This window comes from Trachemys scripta, chromosome 3 (assembly GCF_013100865.1).
Source record: "Trachemys scripta elegans isolate TJP31775 chromosome 3, CAS_Tse_1.0, whole genome shotgun sequence".
NCBI classification, from domain to species: Eukaryota; Metazoa; Chordata; order Testudines; family Emydidae; genus Trachemys; species Trachemys scripta.
The window spans coordinates 19,578,013-19,600,851 of NC_048300.1; the positions used below are offsets into that span (position 1 = coordinate 19,578,013).

The 22,839-nt window shown below is 46.6% G+C and overlaps 1 protein-coding gene across 1 annotated transcript in view; it reads right to left on the reverse strand.

The window, feature by feature from the left end:
- Positions 1-1,983: 1,983 nt before the first annotated feature.
- The window catches only part of LOC117874237 (butyrophilin subfamily 1 member A1-like), a 34,570-nt gene continuing 13,714 nt past the window's right edge, over positions 1,984-22,839 (reverse strand). The window contains exons 5-13 of the mRNA XM_034764140.1: positions 20,646-20,993; positions 18,549-18,830; positions 17,520-17,636; positions 15,632-15,652; positions 14,968-14,988; positions 7,078-7,118; positions 6,555-6,570; positions 6,423-6,449; positions 1,984-3,430 (exon numbers count right to left, since the gene is read on the reverse strand). Of these exons, the coding sequence (XP_034620031.1) occupies positions 2,925-3,430; positions 6,423-6,449; positions 6,555-6,570; positions 7,078-7,118; positions 14,968-14,988; positions 15,632-15,652; positions 17,520-17,636; positions 18,549-18,830; positions 20,646-20,993 (1,379 nt within the window). The 3' untranslated portion in view covers positions 1,984-2,924. The remainder of the gene's footprint in view (positions 3,431-6,422; positions 6,450-6,554; positions 6,571-7,077; positions 7,119-14,967; positions 14,989-15,631; positions 15,653-17,519; positions 17,637-18,548; positions 18,831-20,645; positions 20,994-22,839) is intronic.

Sequence of the window (22,839 nt, forward strand, 5' to 3'; positions counted from 1 at the left end):
CGGTCAGGATCCCCACTGACCGCGCGGCAGGCGGACTGCTGCGGATAGGGCCCCGGGCTGGAACACAGTGGAGTGGGTGGGCCTGTGTTCCCCCCTGCCACCCCGCGCCGGGTGGCAGTCTCTCCTCCTCCTTGTCCAAGGGGCCTGGGCCCCTGACAGACTATCCGTTGGCTGCCCTGCCCTGCCCTAGGGCCTGGGCTAACCCAAACTGACCCAGCCCCTGCTACAAGGCCTGGGCCACTGACTGACTATTGGTTTGCTGCCCCGCCCTGACCCAGGGCCGGAGCTGTTAATTGTGTGCTCAGTCCCTGCATAGGGGCCTGAGCCCTGAACTATCAATGGGGTGCTTAGCCCCTACCCAAAGGTCGGGGCCCTAACTGTTATTCGCTTTGTAGCGGGGCGGCCTGGCTTTCAGGCGCCCCAGGAAGGGACGAGCCCCACCCCGGACCTACTACAGGGACATAACAGTTTTCAAGTATATAAATGGTTATTACAAGGAGGAGGGAGAAAAATTGTTGTTCTTAACCTCTGAGGATAGGACAAGAAGCAATGGGCTTAAACTGCAGCAAGGGAGGTTTAGGTTGGACATTAGGAAAAACTTCCTAACTGTCAGAGTAGGTAAGCACTGGAATAAATTGCCTAGGGAGGTTGTGGAATCTCCATCACTGGGGATTTTTAAGAGCAGGTTGGACAAATACCTGTCAGAGATAGTCTAGATAATACTTAGTCTTGCCTTGAGTGCAGGGGACTGGATTAGATGACCTCTCGAGGTCCCTTCCAGTTCTATGATTCTATGAAAAGTAGCGCTAGACACCAAAACTCCTTTGTCTCATGAGTACCAGCCTTGAACCCTGCTGCATACTGTGACGGTGCCCCCCATAAGGCTTTATGGAAATATGCTTATGAATATATATGACATAACTGGAATATGTTCTGTGCGACATATGCGATGTAACATATCTATGTAAAGGTTATGATCTACTGAATCTATTAATCCTATTTGTATGCATGTATCATTTTTGTATTCAAAGTTATGAATATTGGCCGTGTATTGGCTTGATTTCTAAATAACCTCAGTAGAGCATTTGGTCAGTTCCTGGAGAAAGTAATTCGCAAAGTTAAGTGTCCAATCAAGAAGCACTTAAGGAACAATGCATCTTGGAATGCTCCAATCCACGTAAGAAGTCTTCCTGGAGACATTCAAGATACCATGTGGGCAATGGCTTCTGCCTGTAAAAACTGTGAGTCATGCATGGACATGTGACTTGCTCAGGTGACTCCAGAACTCCATCTTGGAGCTGGACTTTGCATAGGAGAGAGGAGGGGGTCTCCACCCACAAGAGAAAGTCTATTTAAGCCCGTGGGAGAACCCTCCATTTTGTATTCAGGTGGCTAAATAGAGAGACTCTCCACCCCCAAGGATACCCGAAAGGAACTGGAACAAAAGACAGTAACTACAGGGGGTGTGAGTGATTGCTGGACCCAGGCTAGAAGGAGACTAGTCTGTAAAAGGAAGCTTACTGGGTGAGGTTTTATTTGTATTCAGTTTCTTAGACATAGACTTGTGTGTTCTATTTTATTTTACTTGGTAATTCACTTTGTTCTGTCTGTTACTACTTGGAACCACTTAAATCCTACTTTCTGTATTTAATAAAATCACTTTTTACTTATTAATTAACTCAGAGTATGTGTTAATACTTGGGGGTGGTGTGGACAAACAGCTGTTTTCCCCCCCCCCGCCCCCCATCAGTGTTATAGAGGGCGAACAATTTATGAATTTACCCTGTATAAACTTTATACAGGGTAAAATGGATTTATTTGGGTTTAGACCCCATTGGGAGTTGGGCATCTGAGTGTTAAAGACAAGAACACTTCTGTAAGCTGCTTTCAGTTAAGCTTACAGCTGTTAGGGGATGTGGTTCAGACCCTGGGTCTGGGTTTGCAGCAGGCTAGCAGGTCTGGCTCAAACCAGGCAGGGCACTGAAGTCCTAAGCTGACGGGGCAGGAAAGCAGGGGCAGAAGTAGTCTTGGCACATCAGTTGGCAGCCCAAAGGGGGATTCTGTGATCCAACCCATCACACATACCACCATAAACTTTAAATTGTGCCCCCTTACTGTCAGCAGTTACTAGTCACCTATGGTTTCCAGCTATCTCACTCCACAAAGGGGGTTAATTACTCCTTCCATTTAAAAATAAGTGTATTTAGCACACCCATGGACATTACCCTTGTCTGTGATTGATGGCAGTCACTAACACCTTCCAGCATAAGTGTAAAGTCAGCATGCAGAAACTCTGCCCTTCAGTGGTTGCAGTGCAAATAGCAACTTTGCTGGTTTGACTACAGCATGTATTAACTCGGGACATGGCCATGGAGGCGGTAATGTCATCTGGTTCCCTCTTTGCATCTTTTCAAGACAGAGCATCTTTTAGGACTGGGATCAAGTCCCTGCTGTGTGATAAGCAATCACTGGATCCCAGAAGTAAAGGGGAGGGAGATGGTGAGGAATCACCAGACCCCACCCTAAGCACGTGGGTGACTCTGATGGGGAGGCTCTGCCAATGACAGAGCTGAGAATGTTGTGGTTCTGCATCTGTACTGAAAGAGCTTGTTGGTATGTTTGTAGCATATAGGGTCTGAGTTAAGAATAATTCCCCACCTTCTCCCCAATTTCCTCTCTCCAGTTCCCACTACTTAGTACCACCCCTGCCCCACACAGCCAGCATGATTATTGCTCACTCCCTGGGCCTGGGGCCTCTGCAGGCCCCACAGAGATAGAGAGAAGCAGCAGAGACAGGGCTGTTCCCTGCTTTCTGTGGCTGTGGGGTCAGTGGAGAGCCCCAGTGCCACAGCGAATGCTGGAGACAGAGCTGTGGCTCCAATGGAACAAGTTACACCCCCCCACACCCACCCACCCATCCGATCTCAGGTGGTTAGTGTGAGGTGGGAACAGACCCAGAAAAAGGGGAATATTTTCTCCCCATTGAAAGAAGCTGTGAGATTGGCGATCAGATCACCATTATCTGGGTTGAAAAATGCCACTTGCCCCTTTTCATAGTGTACATAGATCCGTACCTTCTTGGGTGTCTCACACAGTAGCAGGGGGACCTCAGGGGTGGCGAGAACTGAGTAGTGATCCCTGGACTGTTCTATCCCCCAGATCCCCTCCTCAGGGGTAAATTTGATTTGTCCCTTCCTCCTCACAGACTCTCTGGCGACCCCTATGGCCCAGATTCCCCCCATCCCCTCCACTTCCCAGTAAATTTTCCCTGAAGTGAATCCCTCAGAACCCAGCACACAGAAAACTTCATCAAATCTCTCGGGATTGTCAGGCAGATCCTGATGTTTGGATTCCCATGTCACAGTCTTCTGGCCCTCAGACAGCTTGAGCCCAGGATGAGCTGTGTCTGGATCCAGAGTTATCTTCACTTCTGAGAGAGAGAATCAAAGCATCAGAGGCAGAGCTCAGCTCTGGGGGAGGACTTAGCAGCCCTGCTCTGGCCAGGACAGCCCCTAATTTTCTGTCTTGCTGCCAGGAGCGGACACTGCTAGGGCTGGGTAAGGATTAATTGCAGCTCCCTCCGCCCAGGTACCTGGAGCTGCTGCTGTGCTGTTTGCAGGTCTGGGATGGGCGGGTCTAGGCCCACCCAGGACTAAGGCCCATCCACTCAACTAACCGAGAGGAACCACTAAGCCCAGGCCACAGTTGAGTACCTGGGACAACAAAGGAGAAACCAGGAGCAGGAGTGAGGCAAAAAATGAGGGATCCGGAGGGGGACACCGAGCAGAGAACCCCTGCCAGCACCCCCGCCCCCACACACCTCACAGGCATCTCAGGACTCAGTGGCCAGAGGCGTGATCAGACAAGGGAGTGTAAATAGGCCTCACAGTTACAGAGCACCGTCCCCGTCCAGCTTCCACCTCCTGACGTGATGGATGCTGTCTTGGCCAGCGCCAGGACGAGGCTGATGAACAGGTCCTGTGACTTAGCTGCCTCTGCCTCCCTCCTCCCTTGCTGTATCTTCTCCTTTGGTACTCGGCTGACACTGGTCCAGGCATTTGCTCACGGGCAGCAAAAGAGAAGTGGGGGTATCACTACACTCCTGCCAGGACCCTTTGGCCTGTGCAGAGGTAAAGGCATCCCTGCCTGGCTTGAGGGGAAGAATGGGGCTTCTCTGGCACTGAAACCCCATTCAAAAAAAGTGCTTGAATGTCACTCTGGAGTGTTCTGGCACCATTCCAGAGCTGCCTTCTGCTGCCATTTCTTGTATTGACCAGGTGCACATTATTTGTAAATATGCAAATTAGCACAAGAAATAATTTGTATAAATTTCACACATGAAGCTTCACAAAACATTGCAGCTATGGTTGTGCCTTCTTCATGGGCACACACACACAGATTTGCATCAGAATAACTAACGGTGTGATATAGAACTGACTGAGTTATTTTGGTTCCAGTTACCATGTAGGCAAACTCCTAAATCTACTAGGCCCAGAGGATGAAGTTAAGATCCCAGGGGTTTTCAAAATGCTTAAGTGATTTAGTCAAAACACTTAGTACCTCAGGGCTCAGTTCTGCTCAGGGGCAGAAAATGATGCATTAGAGGGTAGGTGGGGATTATTTTATACAATTTAGCATCCAATGAGGTTGTGGAAGGAACAACACAGCACTGCCTTATCTATGTCTCCTAGCAGACATATCCATTCTCCAAGGTAATGGGCGCTGAGTACCTATTTGCATACTGTGTGTAAGGGCTTAGTACCACTGCAGTAGAAGCATCCAGTGTGCATGTGTGTTCCCTTACATACCTCCTTTTGGGTGTTGCAGACCCTTATGAACAGGTAGTGGGTGCAGATGCTAGCACATCCTCCCCAGCACAGTGCAACTTTAACTGCACTGTGCAGCTGTTGTCAGCACATCTGATGTGAATGTATGCACAGCCCGGCAGATGTGCCTCTCCCCTCCATAAGGTTCTGCGCATTGCAGGATTGTGTTTGCAGCTCTCTGTACAGCTCCTCTCATGAAAACAATCTGGTTTTTATGCAAAGGCCTGTCAGTGTGGACTATCTACATGGAGTCCCAGTGAAGTTAATAGGACTCTGCACATGTATAAAGGTCAGCACATGCGATTCAGGTCCCAAAGCAGGAAAAGAACACATAATAGGGTGGTGACGAAGTCTAGTATCCGAGTACACCCAAAACCTATGATCATTTTGATCTATGTGTACACCTGTCTATTAGACCCTGAACTCTCACCAGCAACTCATGGCACAGAGACCCCTAAATCAGCCCTCAGATGGTGGGGTTTAGACAAGAAGTCTACAACTGAAGGGCTCCAAATCCCATCATCACCATTCCCCAGGTTCCGCTACTCCTCACCTTACCAGGCAATTTTGAAAATATGATAATCTGATAAAAAGAGATGACAACATTTCCTGAAACTTGTCAATATCCACCAGAATTCAGCTCCCCATCCATATGGAGGGGGGGGAAAAGCAGTTTTAATTTCTTCATATTTCCCTGAACGGAAACTGGCATTTAAAACACTATAGTTAGGGCCGTACCAAATTCATGGTTCATTTTGGTCAATTTAATGGTCAGAGGATTTTAAAAATAATAAATGTCATGATCTCAGCTATTTAAATCTGAAATTTCACAGTGTTGTAATTGTAGGGGTCCTGACGAAAAAGGAGTTGTGAGCGGGTCGCAAAGTTATTGGGGGTGGGGGGAGGGGGTGCAGTATTGCCGCCCTTACTTCTGCGCTGCTGTCTGCAGAGCTGAACCCTCAGTTAGCAGTTGCCACTCTCTGGCCGCCCAGCTCTGAAGGCAGAAGTCAGGGTGGCAATACTGCAATCCCCCTAAAATACCCTTGTGACCCCCCTGCAACTCCCTTTTTGCTCAGGACCCCCAATTTGAGAAACTCTGGTCTCCCCCATGTATGGTACATGTAGGGTAAAAGCACACACACACAAAAACCCACAGATTTCACAGGCGAAGACTAGATTTCATGGTCTGTGATGTGTTTTTCCAAGGCCCTACCAAATTCATGGCCATAACTATAGTTATAGAAATCTTGCTACTAGGAAGAGAATATTCAGCAACTTAATGATAGATAATGTCAATACAGGGTCAACATTAGGCATAAATCAAGGACTAACCTGAAAATACATGGCCAAATTCAGTGGAGAATTAGGCCCATAATGCCTAGGGAAAAATATCCTCTCGTTACTCACCACTTTACTAAAGGGGCACATCCCTAGTCTATAAAAAACCTAGGGAACCATCTGTCTCTTCCTATCCCCACTAAAATTACTATTTTTAATCCTTTACTTTTCACGTGAGACTCATTCATTGTAAAAGAGGGGGAAGCAGAGAACTATTGGGGTCAGGTCAGATTTTGACATTAATAAAACATTATTTACCTCCATATACTTGAGTTTTTCTCCATTCTGAAAACAAGCACAAGCATAGAGATGAGAACTCCCCTGAACACAGATAGTCTGAGTAGGACAAACTCTGTAAGAAGTATTATACTAAAGATAAAAGGAACTTACTAAGATCAGCCTGGAGCTTTCCTAAAAAACAAATAAAAAGAAATTAATATCTAATAAATTACAAAAGAGCTCTTGTTCAAGTAAGTCCACATTTTGATAATGGTTTTGCTCATAAAGAATTCCTTTACTTAGATACTGAAACTGAAAACTTAAATAAAATAAAATTAATGGAGATATTCTATCTCCTAGAACTGGAAGGGACCTTGCAAGGTCATCAAGTCCAGCCCCCTGCCTTCACTAGCAGGACCAAGTACTGATTTTGCCCCAGATCCCTAAGTGGCCCCCTCAAGGATTGAACTCACAACCCTGGGTTTAGCAGGCCAATGCTCAGACCACTGACCTATCCCTTCCCCCTTAGTTAACTTTAAGTTAAGATTAATATTATCAAAACAAACTGTATAGTCTAGTAGATAGTGTAGAACTCCTCCAATAGCTGTTTCACTGGAGGTGAAGATGAGATAAAGATGAGAACTCTACTGAACACAGACAGTCTGAGTATGACAACATTTCTTCAAGTTTATACTAAAGATAAAAGGAACTTACCAAACTCAACCTGGAGCTTTTCTAAAAAACAAATAAAAAGAAATTAATATCTAACAAATTACAAGAGCTCTTGTTCAATGAATACACATTTACCTAGCTACTGAAACTGAAAACACTTAGTTAACTTTAAGTTAAGGTTAATATTTTCAAAACAAACTATAGAAGTATATCTCTATATCTATATAGATATATATTACAGGAAGATGTGTAGAACTCGTCAAATAGCTATTCCATGGGAGGAATAGCAGCTTACACCTGCTGTCCTCTAATGTAGGTAGTCCTTTAGCTCAAATGGTAGCAGGAGATACTACAGCATTAAAGGGCTGGGATGCAAAATTTAATGATGTGGGGTGAAGACATTTTAATTACAGATTTTTTAAAAACTAAAAACCTATGACATTATATGAACAAACTATGTCTGAAATGTTATTTAGGTTGCCAGCTCAAGCACTCAAAATTAGAAAATGCCAGAATTAAGTATCTTTGTACAACTTTAATTCAGGCCCCTTTTGCATATGCATACAGTCTTTAATTATATGATCACATAGTAGTATTTTCACAGGACCTCTGTCTCATTCCATACACAGGCCTATTCAGTCCCCATGTAAACCAAAAGAGCCTCCAGGACCAGAAAAAAACACCATATGGATCAGTTGATTCCGGGGAACAACAACTGAAAAAACAGGAATGGAAGTGCGGGTCATAGATTTACAATCAGGGTTCCAGAGGGAAGACACGGAGCAGAGAACATTGGAAAGTGCACACTGGTCCCCAAAACAGTCCAGGGAGCTAGTTGATACCATGCAGAGGAACTCTGCCTGCAGGTGTGAATGAACAAGTGCACAAAATTGAGCCCCACAGTCTGGGTCACAGGGAACTCCTCCATCCAACCCCTTCTCCCTGATTGATATATGGCCAACAGGAGGTTGAGGAGGAGGTCCTACAACTTCATGGGGCCATGGATAGGAAATGCATAAATAAAAAGGTGCAGGGAAAAGTGCAACCAGAACCTCAACAAGAGGTTCTGGAGGAGGCAGAAAAAGGACTACAACCTGATGAACTGTAGGTATTCATGTGTCAGGGCCTCCATCTCCCCTCAATAAAAAACATCAGGGGAGTCTGAAAACCGTATCAGCAACATGTCCATGAACTGGGGTTCAGCAAGGCGACCTACACACTCAGTGACTGCAATGGACCTGGCTGCAGAGACCAACTTCCAGGTCCTGAGGAGGTCCTTGTGAAAGACCATTAGCCTCGAGAGATCTTGAGGGAGATCTCTTGGATGGAGATAAAACAGCTACTGGTCATATCAGAGTCCTTGGAGGTGGCTGAGGAAGGTATGCTCCATGTCAGACTATGTTCAGTATAAAGGAGACTCTACAGGGCCACAAGATGGAAAGCGTGGACCGGGTTGTGAATGCATGCCATGCCCTGCCCTCCCTCTTCCAGAGAAAGGGTCACGATAGAATCATAGAATATCAGGGTTGGACACAAGGAAGAAAGGAGAGCAGCAGAATACGGACCCTGGACTTCAGAAAAGCAGACTTTGATTCCCTCAGGGAACTGATGGCAGGATCCCCTGGGAGAATAACATGAAGGGCAAAGGGGTCCAGGAGAGCTGGCTGTATTTTAAAGAATCCTTATTGCGGTTGCAGGAACAAACCATCCTGATGTATAGAAAGAATAGTAAATATGGCAGGTGACCAGCTTGGCTAAACAGTGAAATCCTTGTTGATCTTAAACGCAAAAAAGAAGCTTACAAGAAGTGGAAGATTGGACAAATGACCAGGGAGGCGTATAAAAATATTGCTCAGGCATGCAGGAGTGAAATCAGGAAGGCCAAATCACACTTGGAGCTGCAGCTAGCAAGAGATGTTAAGAGTAAGAAGAAGGGTTTCTTCAGGTATGTTAGCAACAAGAAGAAAGTCAAGGAAAGTGTGGGCCCCTTACTGAATGAGGGAGGCAACCTAGTGACCGAGGATGTGGAAAAAGCTAATGTACTCAATGCTTTTTTTGCCTCTGTCTTCACGAACAAGGTCAGCTCCCAGACTGCTGCACTGGGCAGCACAATATGGGGAGAAGGTGACCAGCCCTCTGTGGAGAAGGAAGTGGTTCGGGACTATTTAGAAAAACTGGACGTGCACAAGTCCATGGGGCTGGATGCGCTGCATCCGAGGGTGCTAAAGGAGTTGGCGGATGTGATTGCAGAGCCATTAGCCATTATTTTTGAAAACTCATGGCGATCGGGGGAGGTCCCGGATGGCTGGAAAAAGGCTAATGTAGTGCCCATGATTAAAAAAGGGAAGAAGGAGGATCCGGGGAACTACAGGCCAGTCAGCCTCACCTCAGTCCCTGGAAAAATCATGGAGCAGCTCCTCAAGGAATCAATTATGAAACACTTAGAGGAGAGGAAAGTGATCAGGAACAGTCAGCATGGATTCACCACGGGGAAGTCGTGCCTGACTAACCTAATTGCCTTCTATGAGGAGATAACTGGCTCTGTGGATGAGGGGAAAGCAGTGGATGTGTTATTCCTTGGCTTTAGCAAAGCTTTTGATACGGTCTCCCACAGTATTCTTGCCGCCAAGTTAAGGAAGTATGGGCTGGATGAATGGACTGTAAGGTGGATAGAAAGCTGGCTAGATGGTCGGGCTCAACGGGTAGTGATCAATGGCTCCATGTCTAGTTGGCAGCCAGTTTCAAGCGGAGTGCCCCAAGGGTCAGTCCTGGGGCCGGTTTTGTTTAATATTTTTATTAATGATCTGGAGGATGGTGTGGACTGCACTCTCAGCAAGTTTGCAGATGACACTAAACTAGGAGGCGTGGTAGATACACTAGAGGGTAGGGATCGGATACAGAGGGACCTAGACAAATTAGAAGATTGGGCCTAAAAAAACCTGATGAGGTTCAACAAGGACAAGTGCAGAGTCCTGCACTTAGGACGGAAGAATCCCATGCACTGCTACAGACTAGGGACCGAATGGCTAGGTAGCAGTTCTGCAGAAAAGGACCTAGGGGTCACAGTGGACGAGAAGCTGTATATGAGTCAACAGTGTGCTCTTGTTGCCAAGAAGGCTAACGGCATTTTGGGCTGTATAAGGAGGGGCATTGACAGCAGATCGAGGAACGTGATCGTTCCCCTTTATTCGACATTGGTGAGGCCTCATCTTGAATACTGTGTCCAGTTTTGGGCCCCCCACTACAAGAAGGATGTGGAAAAATTGGAAAGAGTCCAGCGGAGGGCAACAAAAATGATTAGGGGTCTGGAGCACATGACTTATGAGGAGAGGCTGAGGGAACTGGGATTGTTTAGTCTCCAGAAGAGAAGAATGAGCGGGGATTTGATAGCAGCCTTCAACTACCTGAAGGGGGGTTCCAAAGAGGATGGAGCTCGGCTGTTCGCAGTGGTGGCAGATGACAGAGCAAGGAGCAATGGTCTCAAGTTTCAGTGGGAGAGGTCCAGGTTGGATATTAGGAAACACTATTTCACTAGGAGGGTGGTGAAGCACTGGAATGCGTTACCTAGGGAGGTGGTGGAGTCTCCTTCCTTGGAGGTTTTTAAGGCCCGGCTTGACAAAGCTCTGGCTGGGATGATTTAGTTGGGAATTGGTCCTGCTTTGAGCAGGGGGTTGGACTAGATGACCTCCTGAGGTCCCTTCCGACCCTGATATTCTATGATTCTAAGGGACCTCAGGAGGTCATCTAGTCCAACTCCCTGCTCAAAGCAGGACCAATCCCCAACTAAATCATCCCAGCCAGGGCTTTGTCAAGCCTGACCTTAAAAACATCTAAGGAAGGAGATTCCGCCACCTCCCTAGGTAACCCATTCCAGTGCTTCACCACCTCCTAGTGAAAAAGTTTTTCCTAATATCCCACTTAAACCTTCCGCACTGCAACTTGAGACAATTACTCCTTGTTTTGTCATCTGCTATCACTGAGAACAGTCTAGATCCATCCTCTTTGGAACTCCCTTTCAGGTAGTTGAAAGCAGCTATCAAATCCCCCCTCATTCTTCTCTTCTGCAGACTAAATAATCCCAGTTCCCTCAGACTCTCCTCATAAATCATGTGCTCCAGCCCCCTAATCCAGTCCCCTCTGCTGGATTTTTTCCAATTTTTCCACATCCTTCTTGTAGTCTGGGGCCCAAAACTGGACACAATACTCTTCCCAGTTTAGTGTCACCTGCAAACTTGCTGAGGGTCCAACCCACACTATCCTCCAGATCCTTAATGAATATATTGAACAAAACTCGCCCCAGGACCGATCCTTGGGGTACTCCGGCTGCCAACTAGACATGGAGCCATTGATTACTACCCGTTGAGCCCGACGCTCTAGCCAGCTTTCTATCCACCTTATAGTTCATCCATCCAGCCCATACTTCTTTAACTTGCCAGCAAGAATACTGTGGGAGACTGTATCAAAAGCTTTGCTAAAATCAAGGAATAACACATCCACTGCTTTCCCCTCATCCACAGAGCCAGTTATCTCCTCATAGAAGGCAATTAGGTTAGTCAGGCACGACTTGCCCTTGGTGAATCTATGCTGACTGTTCCTGATCACTTTCCTCTCTTCTAAGTGCTTCAAAATTGATTCTTTGAGGAGCTGCTCCATGATTTTTCCAGGGACTGAGGTGAGGCTGACTATCCTGTAGTTTTCCGGATCCTCCTCCTTCCCCTTTTTAAAGATGGGTACTACATTAGCCTTTTTCCAGTCATCCGGGACCTCCCCTGATCACCATGAGTTTTCAAAGGTAATGGCAAATGGCTCTGCAATCACATCTGCCAACTCCTTTAGCACCCTCGGATGCAGTGCATCTGACCCCATGGACTTCTGCTCAACCAGCTTTTCTAAATAGTCCTGAACCACTTCTTTCTCCACAGAGGGCTGGTCACCTCCTCCCCATGCTGTGCTGCCCAGTGCAGTAGTCTGGGAATTGACCTTGTTTGTGAAGACAGAGGCAAAAAAAGCATCGAGTACATTAGCTTTTTCCACATCCTCTGTCACTAGTTTGCCTCCCTTGTTCAGTAAGGGGCCCACACTTTCCCTGATCTTCTTCTTGTTGCTAACATACCTGTAGAAACCCTTCTTGTTACTCTTAACATCCCTTGCTAGCTGCAACTCCAAGTGTGATTTGGCCTTCCTGATTTCACTCCTGCATGCCTGAGCAATATTTTTATTCTCCTCCCTGGTCATTTGTCCAATTTTCCACTTCTTGTAAGCTTCTTTTTTGCGTTTAAGATCAACAAGGATTTCACTGTTTAGCCAAGCTGGTCACCTGCCATATTTACTATTCTTTCTACACATTGGGATGGTTTGTTCCTGCAACCTCAATAAGGATTCTTTAAAATACAGCCAGCTCTCTTGGACTCCTTTCCCCCTCATGTTATTCTCCCAGGGGATCCTCCCCATTAGTTCCCTGAGGGAGTCAAAGTCTGCTTTTCTGAAGTCCAGGGTCCGTATTTTGCCACTCTCCTTTCTTCCTTGTGTCAGGATCCTGAACTCGACCATCTCATGGTCACTGCCTCCCAGGTTCCCATCCACTTTTGCTTCCCCTACTAATTCTTCCCTGTTTGTGAGCAGCAGGTCAAGAAGAGCTCTGCCCCAGTTGGTTCTTCCAGCACTTGCACCAGGAAATTGTCCCCTATATTTTCCAAAAACTCCTGGATTGTCTGTGCACCGCTGTATTGCTCTCCCAGCATATATCAGGATGATTGAAGTCCCCCATGAAAACCAGGGCCTATGATCTAGTAACTTGTTAGTTGCCTGAAGAAAGCCTCGTCCACCTCATCCCACTGGTCTGGTGGTCTATAGCAGACTCCTACCACGACATCACCTTTGTTGCTCACATTTCTAAACTTAATCCAGAGACTCTCAGGTTTTTCTGCAGTTTCATACTGGAGCTCTGAGCAGTCATACTGTTCTCTTACATACAATGCAATTCCCCCACCTTTTCTGCCCTGACTGTCCTTCCTGAACAGTTTATATCCATTGTGATGGTCCACGCCCCTAGGTCAGGGCAGCGTGGCCTATCGGTCACTGTCTACAAAGCAGCCCTTCGGTGCAGGGCAGTGTGGCCTACCAGACAGAGGCTATAAAGTTGGGGCACCCACTAAGAGGTGTGACGACCCCGGTAAGGGGGCCCGGGCCCACCTGACTCCACCGGACCCCGACCCAGGGCCCTAACAGTGGTGTAGCGGCTTGCCATTGACTCAGCGGGGGGGTCCTACCGAAACACGCTGAGGTTTCCCGGGCGGGAGGTACCACTCCATCACTCTCCCTGGGTCACTTCCTACCACAGACTGTGCTGGTGTTTCCCATGCGATGGGTTCTCTGTGTTCAGCAGGGCCGGTCGTCTCCAGGAGCTCCTCTAGTCACCGGGGTACGGGCAGGCCGCAAAAGGCTTTGATTCCTGGTGCAGTCAATGACTGTGGCTGGCCCTCCGCAGGAGCTTTCCAGGCAGGTCTTTCCCCTGCAGCCTCCAGCCCAAAATGAGCTGGGCTCCCTCCCTTTATACTGCTAGAGCACTTGGAGCATGCCCAGTCTCGCCAGGGAGGCGGGACTTCCACTGTCCATAATATGGGCTTAACCCTGTCTGGGCTAGTGCGGGGTAAGCAGACCCCGTCACATCCATCCATGACAGTACTCCAGTCATGTGAGTTATCCTACCAAGTCTCTGTTATTCCAATCACATAATTGTTTGACTATGCCAGGACTTCCAGTTCTCCCTACTTGATTCCCAGGCTTCTTGCATTTGTGTATAGGCACTTAAGAGCCCGCAGAGACCTAGTGCTTCCCCTGCCAGAAGAATTCCAGGACTTTCCTCTGAAGGTTGGCCAGAGTTTCCGGGGGTGGGTTCAGGCTGTTGAACTGGTGTCCAGATGACTGAAGGATAGCTAATGTGACGCCAACTTTTGAAAAGGGCTCCAGAGGTGACCCCAGCAATTACAGGCCAGTAAGCCTCACTTCAGTACAGGGCAAACTGGTTGAAACTATAGTAAAGAACAAAATTGTCTGACACGAAGATGAACATAATTTGTTGGGGAAGAGTCAACATGGTTTTTGTAAAGGGAAATCATGCCTCACTAATCTACTAGAATTCTTTGATGGGGTCAACAAGCATGTGGAGAAGGGGGATCCAGTGGATAAGTGTATTTAGATTTTCAGAAAGCCTTTGACAAGGTCCCTCACCAAAGGCTCTTAAGCAAAATAAGCTGTCATGGGATAAGAGGGAAGGTCTTTTCATGGATTGGTAACTGGTTAAAAGACAGGAAACAAAGGGTAGAAATAAATGGTCAGTTTTTCAGAATGGAGAGAGGTAAATAGTGGCGTCCCCAGGGATCTGTTCTGGGACCAGTACTATTCAACATATTCATAAGTTATCTGGAAAAAGGGGTAAACAATGAGGAGACAAAGTCTGCAGATGATACAAAATTACTCAAGATAGTTAAGTCCAAAGCAGACTGCGAAGAGCTACAAAGGGATCTCACCAAACTGCTTGACTGGGCAACAAAAGGGCAGATGAAATTCAGTGTTGATAAATACAAGGCAATGCACATTGGAAAACATAATCCCAACTATACATATAAAATGATGGGGTCTAAATTAGCTGTTACCACTCAAGAAAGCTCTTAGAGTCATTGTGGATAGTTCAAATAAGAGTCATGAGCCAGGATGCAACTCATGAGCGAGAGTGTAGAGGCAGAGTCAGGCAGCTGGTGGTGACCATCTGAAAGTTAAAGGGCAGAGGGGAGACATAGGCAGTTGGGGGATACATAGTGTCAAGTCAGGACGGTGTGTGGATCAGGGAAATTCCATCCCCTGGTGGAACAAGGAACAAGGTTTATAACAGGGAGAGGGTTATGACACTTACCACGGTCAGCAACGTGTTTCCCTAAAGACAAGAACAGAATGTAATGTAGGTTTATCAATAGCACATCACATAAATAATTCCATAAGTGTTCGGGATCAGGGCCTGCTTCAGCCCCATAAAAGGCAATAGAAAGATAACTATCCTGAATGGAAAACACTCTTAACTTTAAGAACTTGAGGCTGTGGTTAAAACAAACCATAAAATAATGTTCTAGTGAGGAAATGTACCAAAACACAAGCTTAGGATGTCAGAAAGCCTGGAAATTCACAGTTCTGCTTCTAAGACTGACCTTTTCCCAGCCACTGCCCCAGCCACCATCTACATCAAGGTTATGTTATAAACTTAGGAGGAAGTGAAAAACACCTTCACCTCATTGACATCCCAGTGAGTGACAGAGTAAAGGGTTACTATAACGTACACTTGCCTACACCCTATGCCTGTCCATGTGGGGCAAACTCCTGCCATCCTTGGGGCTCTCAGGGGTGCTTTGCAGAGACTTGCCGGGTAGGAGGGGGATGGGCAGCACTCTGCTTTGCATGTAATAACCATCAAGTTGAGCATTCGTTCATCAGATCCCCTAACAGCTGCCTGGGAGGCACCAGCAACTTGATCCAAAGCTCGAGATGCCCCCCCACCCCCCACAGTTCCCATAGAAGAGCCTTACCTGTCTCTGCAACATACGTCGCTATGAGAGAAGAGGAAAGACTTGTTAGAAACGGGGAGAGTCCAGTACAAATGCTGCACGTTCTACAGAGCACTGGTTGGCTGGTAATGAACTATATCAACAGGCTTCCACTAGAACCGTTCCCATTGACCACCTTGTATTGTGTATCACAGGGGCCTGCACTAGCCTGTCGTAGCGATTCTCCCGCCTGTGGTTAAAGTTCTCCTGTTCAATTGGAACCTAAACCCTGTAACATATTTGTGCAGCCTCCTCAACTGACTTGGGGAATAAAGATCAGCTTGGCTGGATTGGACTGGTACTGAGCTAGGCCCAACAGCATGAAAACAACCAAATCTCCTCAGCTACCCCGGCTTCGGTCACAGCCCATTTCAATACTCCTGTGGAGAACAGCCTTCTGTGCCTGACTGGGAGCCAGGCCCTGAGAATGGCTATCCACACGGAACTTGGTAGTACAGAAAAATACAGAATTGCTGGAAAGGAGATCGTGACAGACAGAGACTGGCATGTTGTCTGGCAGGTCAGGAAGGGACTGTCTGCAGCCCCATAGGATTGGGCACCATTGCTTCACCCCTGTGCAGGATAAAAGAGTCTTTGAAAAAACGGGCTACAGGAGAGGAAATGGGACTGACACTACCAGAGCTAGCAGGCAATTTGTGAGGCTCAGACACTGCAGTGATGAGCATCACTGGAAAGCCCATGAGGAAATGAATAGCTCCATATTCAGAGCAGAGTTTGGGTGGTGACAGTCAATAATGCCAGGCTGCAGGAAGGGAAATAATAATTGCAGGTGTTATTTTTAAAGTGGTCTCTAGCTAAACATTGGTTCTCTGCCTTAGATCTTGATGAGCTAAGGAAGGGGGTGGCCAGCTTCGTAGACAGAGCCCTGAGAGGCAGGGGTTAGAACCCTGGCCTGGGACGTGCACCATGGTTCAATTCCTGGCTCTACCACAGACTGTCTGTGTGAGTTAGGGCAAGTCACCAAGGGCTTGTCTCCACGTAAAAGTTGGGCTGCTTTAACCCTGCTGCTGTGCAATACCTGGCTGTGCTCTCTGCTAAGGGTTGTGAAGTGCACAAAACCAATCAGTGGCATATTTGAGCCCAGAACTCTCATTTCCAAGCCCAGTAAGCGTTCTTAGGCTAAGGCATTTTGACGGGTGAGCGTCTCTGTCGCTGTGCTGCACAGGTGTTCTGTTAAGTATCCCCAGACCTCTTGTCAACTGACTGCAATGGCCCATCTTGATTATCACTACAAAAGGTTTTTTTTCTCCTGCTGATTATAGCTCATCTTAATTAATTAGCCTCTTAGAGTTGATATGGCTACTTCCACCTTTTCATGTTCTGTATGTATATATATCTCCTTACTATATGTTCCATTCTATGCAGCTGAAGAAGTGGGCTGTAGCCCACGAAAGCTTATGCTCAAATAAATTTGTTAGTCTCTATGGTGCCACAAGTACTCCTGTTCTATTAGCACTCCGTATTTCCAAAGGGAAGGGCTCATCATTTCATATTGTAAATTATGGACATTGGTTTTGGCATTTGGTTTCATCCATTAGACATTAGCTATGGGAATCCAGTGATATGTTTCATGTGGCTCCTAGGCCCTTCATTTATTTCCCAAGATATGGGCAAAAAAGTAATGGAAGACTTCAGATTTCCCTCACAAATTCCACCCCAGGGCCTGTCCTGAACTCCCAGTTTAGGGTAATCTGACTTTTCTCGAGAAATGTAGAGAGGATGCAAAATGTGGCTTCAAATAAAAAATGTAGCTGCATCTTTAACTATGGAGAAGTCACCTCCACTCTCAACTAATTTATAGTTTAAAGGAAATCTCTGAGTACACTGTAGTGTCCCCTTATAACTTTACCTTTTGCCTTGTGTTGCTTCCAGAAGAAGTAGCTTGCTGTGAAAGTGAGCAAACCCACAACAGCCAGGAGTATGTACACAGCCACCATCCAAGGATAGGCTCTCAGAAAGAATGGATCTGTAAGACAAAGCCTCATTAACTTGGAAACATTGATAGAACAGATGTGTCACTAGTAGGATTTTTGTGGTGATCATGACATTGTGCAACTGGTTGGAAGTAGAGGTGGTCAGGAATTTTTCAGCTAAATTGTTTTGTGTTTTGTTTTTTTTTTGTCAGAAAATGTCAATTCATCAGAACCAAATATTTTTACAGGAAAGGATTCTTGGGTCCAGGATGGGATTTCTGGTGAAAAACAGAGAAGGAGTGAAACCCTTGAATATCCACTAGCCCAGTGGCTAGGACACTCACAGAGGATATCCAGGGTCAAATTCCTGCTCTCCCTGATTTGGAGCAGGGATTTGACCCCCAATCCCAGATGAGAGCCTGATCAGCGGACTATTGTGAGGTGGGGGTCTCTCTGTCCTCTCTTGTTTTTAATGAAAACTTTTGAAAAGGGTCAAATGAAAAGTATTTTGAAAACTTTTGTCCCCATGGGGAAAAGGAGATTTTCAAGTTTTCAAAAAGTTTTCAAGGGACAGGACACCATTTCCCTCCCAGCTCCAGTTTTATAGCCCATTCTGGCTGCACAAAGGGGCCTTTTCTACACTACAGAAATTTTGCAAGAGTCCCTCTCCATTGCGAATGCCAGTTCAACTCCAGGCATGTTAATGGTGTTAACAATAATAAGACACACTATTAAACACCCCTCCCCCGAAAATTAGCCATGTTTCATTATACTCCCTCTGCAGTTTAGAAGGCCAGTTCGTGAAGTCTAACCTCCCCTAAATTCACCACACGCGGTGTTTAACGAATAGCCTCTGAGCAGCTCTATGCACATGCACGTTGTAAATCCAATATTTAAATTAGCCCTAAACATTCCCCCCCCTTTTTGGTGAATGGCTGAACTGTGTGGCTTTGATGAACACCAACCTGCGATGTAGACCACAGACTCTTTCCCTGGGTTGAGGTGGGGGTTCCTGACAGAGCAGGACAGATCCTGACTGGAAGTTTCTGTTACAATAATGGAAATTTGTGCTTCAAACAGGCCGTTATCCTGTTGAGTTATTTTTTCTGTCAGGGATGGTAAGTGCTGCCCCCTGAGGTCTCTCCACTGCACCTGGGGCTCCGGGTACCATCCAGCAGATTCGCACACCATGTGGATCCCTCCGCTCTGGTAGCTGTCGATAGAGATGCGAGGAGTAGAGCCCAGACCTGGAGGAAAATGGAGTGAACCTGTGTGAACCCTACACAAGCATTATGGATCTCTTCAGCCTGGAAGGTGAGCGTTTAATCCTTCAGGATAAGGGAAAAGTGGATTGTTGTCCCTCCTGCAGAAGGGCAAGAGCCTTTCGCTGCGTCACTGCCGGTCTCTGGCTGTTAGAAGCGTTTCGTTGTTGCCTGAGCCCTAAAGCTGGAAGCCTATCTCAACGTGAACAGCAAATTTCAGCTCCAGGATAAAATGATAGGCCGTATCATTGAACAGAGCGAGCAGCCCAACTAAACTGGCTGTGAGCTCCAGGAAACAACAATTCCAGTCGCAGGAAGTTCAAGCCAGACAAAATATGGAGCAAATTTTTCAGTGTGCCTACTTAATCACTGGAACAAGGGACATGGTGGATTCTCCATCTCCTGTAGTCCTTCAATCGGAATTGTAAGTCTCTGCCTTAAAAATAAAATAATTAATAAATAATTGCTGAAGCTGACCCATAAGTTACTGGGCTGGATGCAGGAATCACTGGGAGAAATTCTCTGGCCTGTGTCATACAGAGGGTCAGATTAGATGATCATAAAAGTGCCTTCTGGCCTTAACATCTATGACTCTAAGGAATGTATGAGGGGCTGAGGATTAGAAACCTTAAGTGCCAAGTTGCAGTAGCAGGTGAGCAGTTACTGCACAGCCTTAGTAAGGAAGGGGAGCACATGTGGCCTATTGCCTCCCCCTTCCGCGCTCTCTCTCACACACACATTTCTGAGCAGGACTCATATGACAATTGTCGACAGAGATGACATACAGAAGCAGACTGAGCCAGTGGTGAAAATTAAGTGCCAGCAGGTTAAATGTCAACAATCTCAGACCCAGGCAGGTGAAGGTTTAACAGCAATCAGTGCTGTAATTCTCTACTCATGCCTCTGGCCTGTTTGTTTGAGAACTTCAGTTATTTATTGGGACAAGTTTAAAGAATGAAGCAAGGGTGATGCAGCAGTATCGTGTATTTATAGTCTCTTTAAAATTAGTTGTTTAATCACCAAAAGGCCACAGAGCTGAGGCTGGGAAGGAGGGCCTTTCCCCCCTAGCAGCCGCAACCCTGGAGCTGAGGAAAGTCGCCTCTTTCTCTGGCTGCCGCAGCACTGCTTATCCCCAATTTCCCCCACCCCCACTCTTCTCACCCCACTCCCCCTCCTCCATACCCCCTAATTCCCCCAAGGCCACCATCTTACGTTACATGTGCATCTTCTCCAGGGCCCAAGCACCTAATTAGTGGAGCCATGCCTGCGCGGCTTCACAAATTAGGTGGGTGGCCCTTCATTCTCTCATGTGCGGCTGCCCAGGCGCACACCTTAGAGGGAACTAGCTCCACCTGAATGGAGCTCGCGGACCACTGGTGGTCCACGGACCACAGTTTGAGAACCACTGCAATGGTTAATTACTCTCACTATTAAAAAATTATGCCTTATTCCCAATCTGAATTTCTCTAGCTTCAACTTCCTGCCATTAGCTTGTGTTACACCTTTCTCTGCTAGACTGAAGAGCCATTATCAAATATTTGTTCCCGTCTAGGTACTTATAAACTTTCTCACTGTTCTTGCACAACAAAGTTGTGAAAAAAACACCCAGGGTGTGGAGTGACACACGTTGAAATCTGTCAGCTTATACCCAGGGCATAGGATCCTGAACAACTGATGGGAAATAACTGGCAGATTGAAGTGAATTCTGGATACTGGCATGAAAAGAAGACACATCAAGTTCCACCTCAAAAAAAATTATTATTCTGCTGGGAATTCAAATTAGCAGCCCAAGTTACTGACCTGTCACCTTCAGTTCCAGAATGGCTTCTGCATAAAAGCTGCTTGATTTGAAGAAACAGATAAACTGCCCATGGTCAGAGGGGGTGATGTTGCGTATACGCAGGACAACACTTCCATTCACAATACCATCCTTCAGCAGCTCTGTTCTGCCCTGATAATTTGGTATTTGCTGCTCAGCCTGATCTGTTCCATGCTGATACAGATGGACAGGTTCAGAGAACTTGGATCGGTGCCAGCGCACTTCCATCTCCTGAGCATTCATGATGGGGGAGAGGTGACAGGGTAACAGGGCATCTTCACCTGCAGAGACCATGATGGGATGATCAGGTCCAATCACCTTGAAATTCACTGTTAAAGGAACCGAGACACACAGAAGATTAGACCAGAGGGGAGCTGGATTGCTTTCATAGGTAATGAATGGTGATCTCTCACAACTGCCTGTGGATCCTCCCCTTAGGCTGGAGGGAGGTCCTTTAAGATCCCAATAGAATCACTCTCCTGTAGCCATCTGGCCCAACCCTGTCACAATCTGCACTGGAAAACAGGTTAAGTTAGGACAGGCTTAGCTAGCACGTGTTAGCTGACCCTTGCGCTAAACTCAGCCACTTTTTCTAGTCAATACCAATCCAGAGAGAATTAAAAAATGGGTGATCTCGGTCTCAATTTTGTGAGCTGGTTAATGTCTGCAACCAGAACAATTAACCTGTGGAAAACTGGAACCAAGGCAGATGGCCTGTAGAGAGAAGGATGATACAGAACACCTGAAAGGAGAGGCTGTGTCTGTGACATGCTGTGCAGCTTAAGGCCTGGTCTACATGGGAAAGTTTTAGTAGGTATGCAGGTGTAATTATACTGGTATAACTCCTATGTGGACACTCTTATTCTGGTATAATAGTGACCTTTTTCAGTTTGCCTTAAGCCCCTTCCCCAGTGACATAAGCTAAACTGAAAAAAAAAATTATATTTGTAACTTGCTATGTATCCTTTCAAATATAGGTATTTGAAAAAATAAAAATTAGTACAAAATCCTTCTTTACCCCTTTCACTTTTGACATTCTCTGCTTGGTAGCACATCACACGAAATGAATTTACAGCATGTGTCAGTCACAGTCAGTTCAAATCACTCGGTTTCATATATTTGACTCATTTGCGTAATGTGCAATTCAAACTTTTGCCTCATAGATTCGAAGGCCAGAAGAGACCATCTAGTCTGATCCATAGATTCCGAGACCAGAAGGGACCATTGTGATCATCTAGTCTGATCTCCTGTGTAACACAGGTCACTGAACTTCCCTGTATTTCACTCTGGAGACACCCCTGCTGGAATCCTGTGTCCAGTCCTGGTGCCCAGAATTCAAGAAGGATGTTGATAAACTGGAGCTGGTTCAGAGAGGAGCCATGAGAAGATTAAGGAGTGACTTGATAATGAGCTCTTCAATTTAGCAGAGAAAGCTATAACACAATCCAATGGCTGGTACAGAAGCCGGGGGTGGGGGGGCGGAGTGGTGAAAACAGGGGGGTTTGAGTGGGAGGAGAAGGAAGGAGGCAAGCCCCCATTCCATAGGGAGCAGTGAGTGAGTTCTTGTGGTTCTGTGTGGGGTTCTCTCTCTCCCCCCCCTCCCCGCAGTTTGTAGAGGCTGGTAGGGCGTAGTGTTTTGTGAGAGACGCAGAGTTCAGCTTAGGGGGCAGGGCTTCCCTGATTAGGCAGTGGGGCTTCCTGAGTAGGGGGTCTACAAAGGCAGCCAAGCAGCCATCCAGTGGCATAGGAACCAGGAAACAGAGCTGAAAACAGGGGCGTTTGAGTGGGAGGTTGGGGAAGGGAGTGTGTGGTGGTCTATTTTTGCTTTGGTGTTCATTTGGGGAGTGGGGGTGGATTTTGTTTGGGGATTTGTTATTTTCTCCTTGACAGGAGCTTAGGCGGGAAGGCTGTGACAGATACAGAGGCAGCAGTGGTAGTGAGAAAAGGAATGGGAGAGACAATGAAGACAATCAGATGTGGAAGCTGCAGGATGTAAATTATCCTGGAGCGGGTACCCAAAAGGAGCTTGGTTTGTATGAAGTGCCACCTGTTAGACTAGATGGAAGAGAAGATCAGAGGCTTGGAGATGCAAGTGGAAACTATGGTTGTTGAGTTTTGACGGGGATTCGAGCAGATGGTGGAGGGAAAACAAGAGAAAGCTGAAGGGAAAAGTCA